At 46.1% G+C, this 1226-nt stretch overlaps 1 protein-coding gene across 1 annotated transcript; it reads right to left on the reverse strand.

Moving 5' to 3' along the window:
• Positions 1–131: 131 nt before the first annotated feature.
• Positions 132–812, reverse strand: LOC118756257. Its single transcript, XM_036491028.1, has one exon. It carries the CDS (start codon positions 810–812, stop codon positions 132–134), a length of 681 nt encoding a protein of 226 aa, XP_036346921.1.
• Between the last annotated feature and the right edge of the window lie 414 nt (positions 813–1226).

The raw sequence follows: 1226 nt of genomic DNA on the forward strand, positions 1-1226 counted from the left end.
TCTTTCACGTTTCCCGTAAACTTATAGCCTGGTAGGCAGCGCCGCGCTTCGGTGCCAAACTTTTTGTGATAATGGCAGAGACCGTTTGTCGACAAGCGCGCGCGACTGCGTGAGTGGTAACGTTTCCCACGCTATTGCAGACTTTTTTGTCTAGTACGGCTGCGCGAGTTCCTCATATTTAACGCCTGGATTTGTTTGCAAATTTCAGCTATTTCGCCAAGTAGTGATTGATCTGCCGAGACTGTGGATATGGATTGCGATTCGCTAGGAATTACTTCATGAATTTTGTCTGCGAGGCGACTGAGGTCTTCCGAGGAAGCGTCAGGCTGCGCTGCTAAACAAGCACGTGTTTGTGGGGATAGCTGAGACTGCCATCTAGCTTTGATGACGTTATTTGGTACGTCTGGACAAAGACTGCGTAAATGGCGAAAGAATTGTGATGGCGTGCGTTCACCTATTTCCTCGTCATTCAAAAGATGTAGTAATTTTGCATCTTTAGATTTAGTTAACCGCTCTATTAGGGTCTGCTTCAACAGCGTGTATGGCGTTGGTGTTGAAGGATTCAAAATTATAGCCTCCACCTCCGCTGCTGACTGGGTGTCGATCAGCGAAACTGCGTGGTGGAACATGTCGTTTTCGTTGGAAACGGATCGGTTCCGAAATTGGGATTCCAGCTGGGCGAACCACAATGCAGGTCGCTCAGTAGAGAATGGCGGCGCGCGGACGGTCATATTTGTAGTAATTGGTAAGGACGTCATTAAGTGGGTCGATGAGCCGGGGTCGGCGCTTGTGAGTGGAGTACTTCGCATCATTTAGACTACCTGCTGCCTTTTTCGAATACGCAAAATTTTGAAAAAATACAACCGCCGTCGCCAAAGTTATTGTATGCCGGATTCTTGGACTCCTGCTGAAAGGCCGCATATTACCTTTTTTTTGTTTGATGCGCGTGGATGAAAAAATATATATCTACTTGGTCGGATCGCAACTAAGGCTACTACGTATGGAAATACTAAAATATTATGAATTTCGCGTAGTTTAAGGCAGAGCTTCTTAAAGTGTGTTCCGCGAAACCCAAGGGTTCCGTAGAAAAGTCCCCGGGGTTCCGCGCAATTAATTTTGGTATGAATAAGCACGGTGGTCGGTTTGAGTTGCACACAGAAAGAAAACTTCTATATGTAAACAGCTTGGCCGAGACGCAATTATCTTTTTTCAAGTATACGTATGTA

The sequence above is a fragment of the Rhagoletis pomonella genome, unplaced genomic scaffold (genome assembly GCF_013731165.1).
Source record: "Rhagoletis pomonella isolate Grant_MI unplaced genomic scaffold, Rhpom_1.0 Rhpom_scaffold_09486, whole genome shotgun sequence".
Lineage (NCBI taxonomy): Eukaryota > Metazoa > Arthropoda > Insecta > Diptera > Tephritidae > Rhagoletis > Rhagoletis pomonella.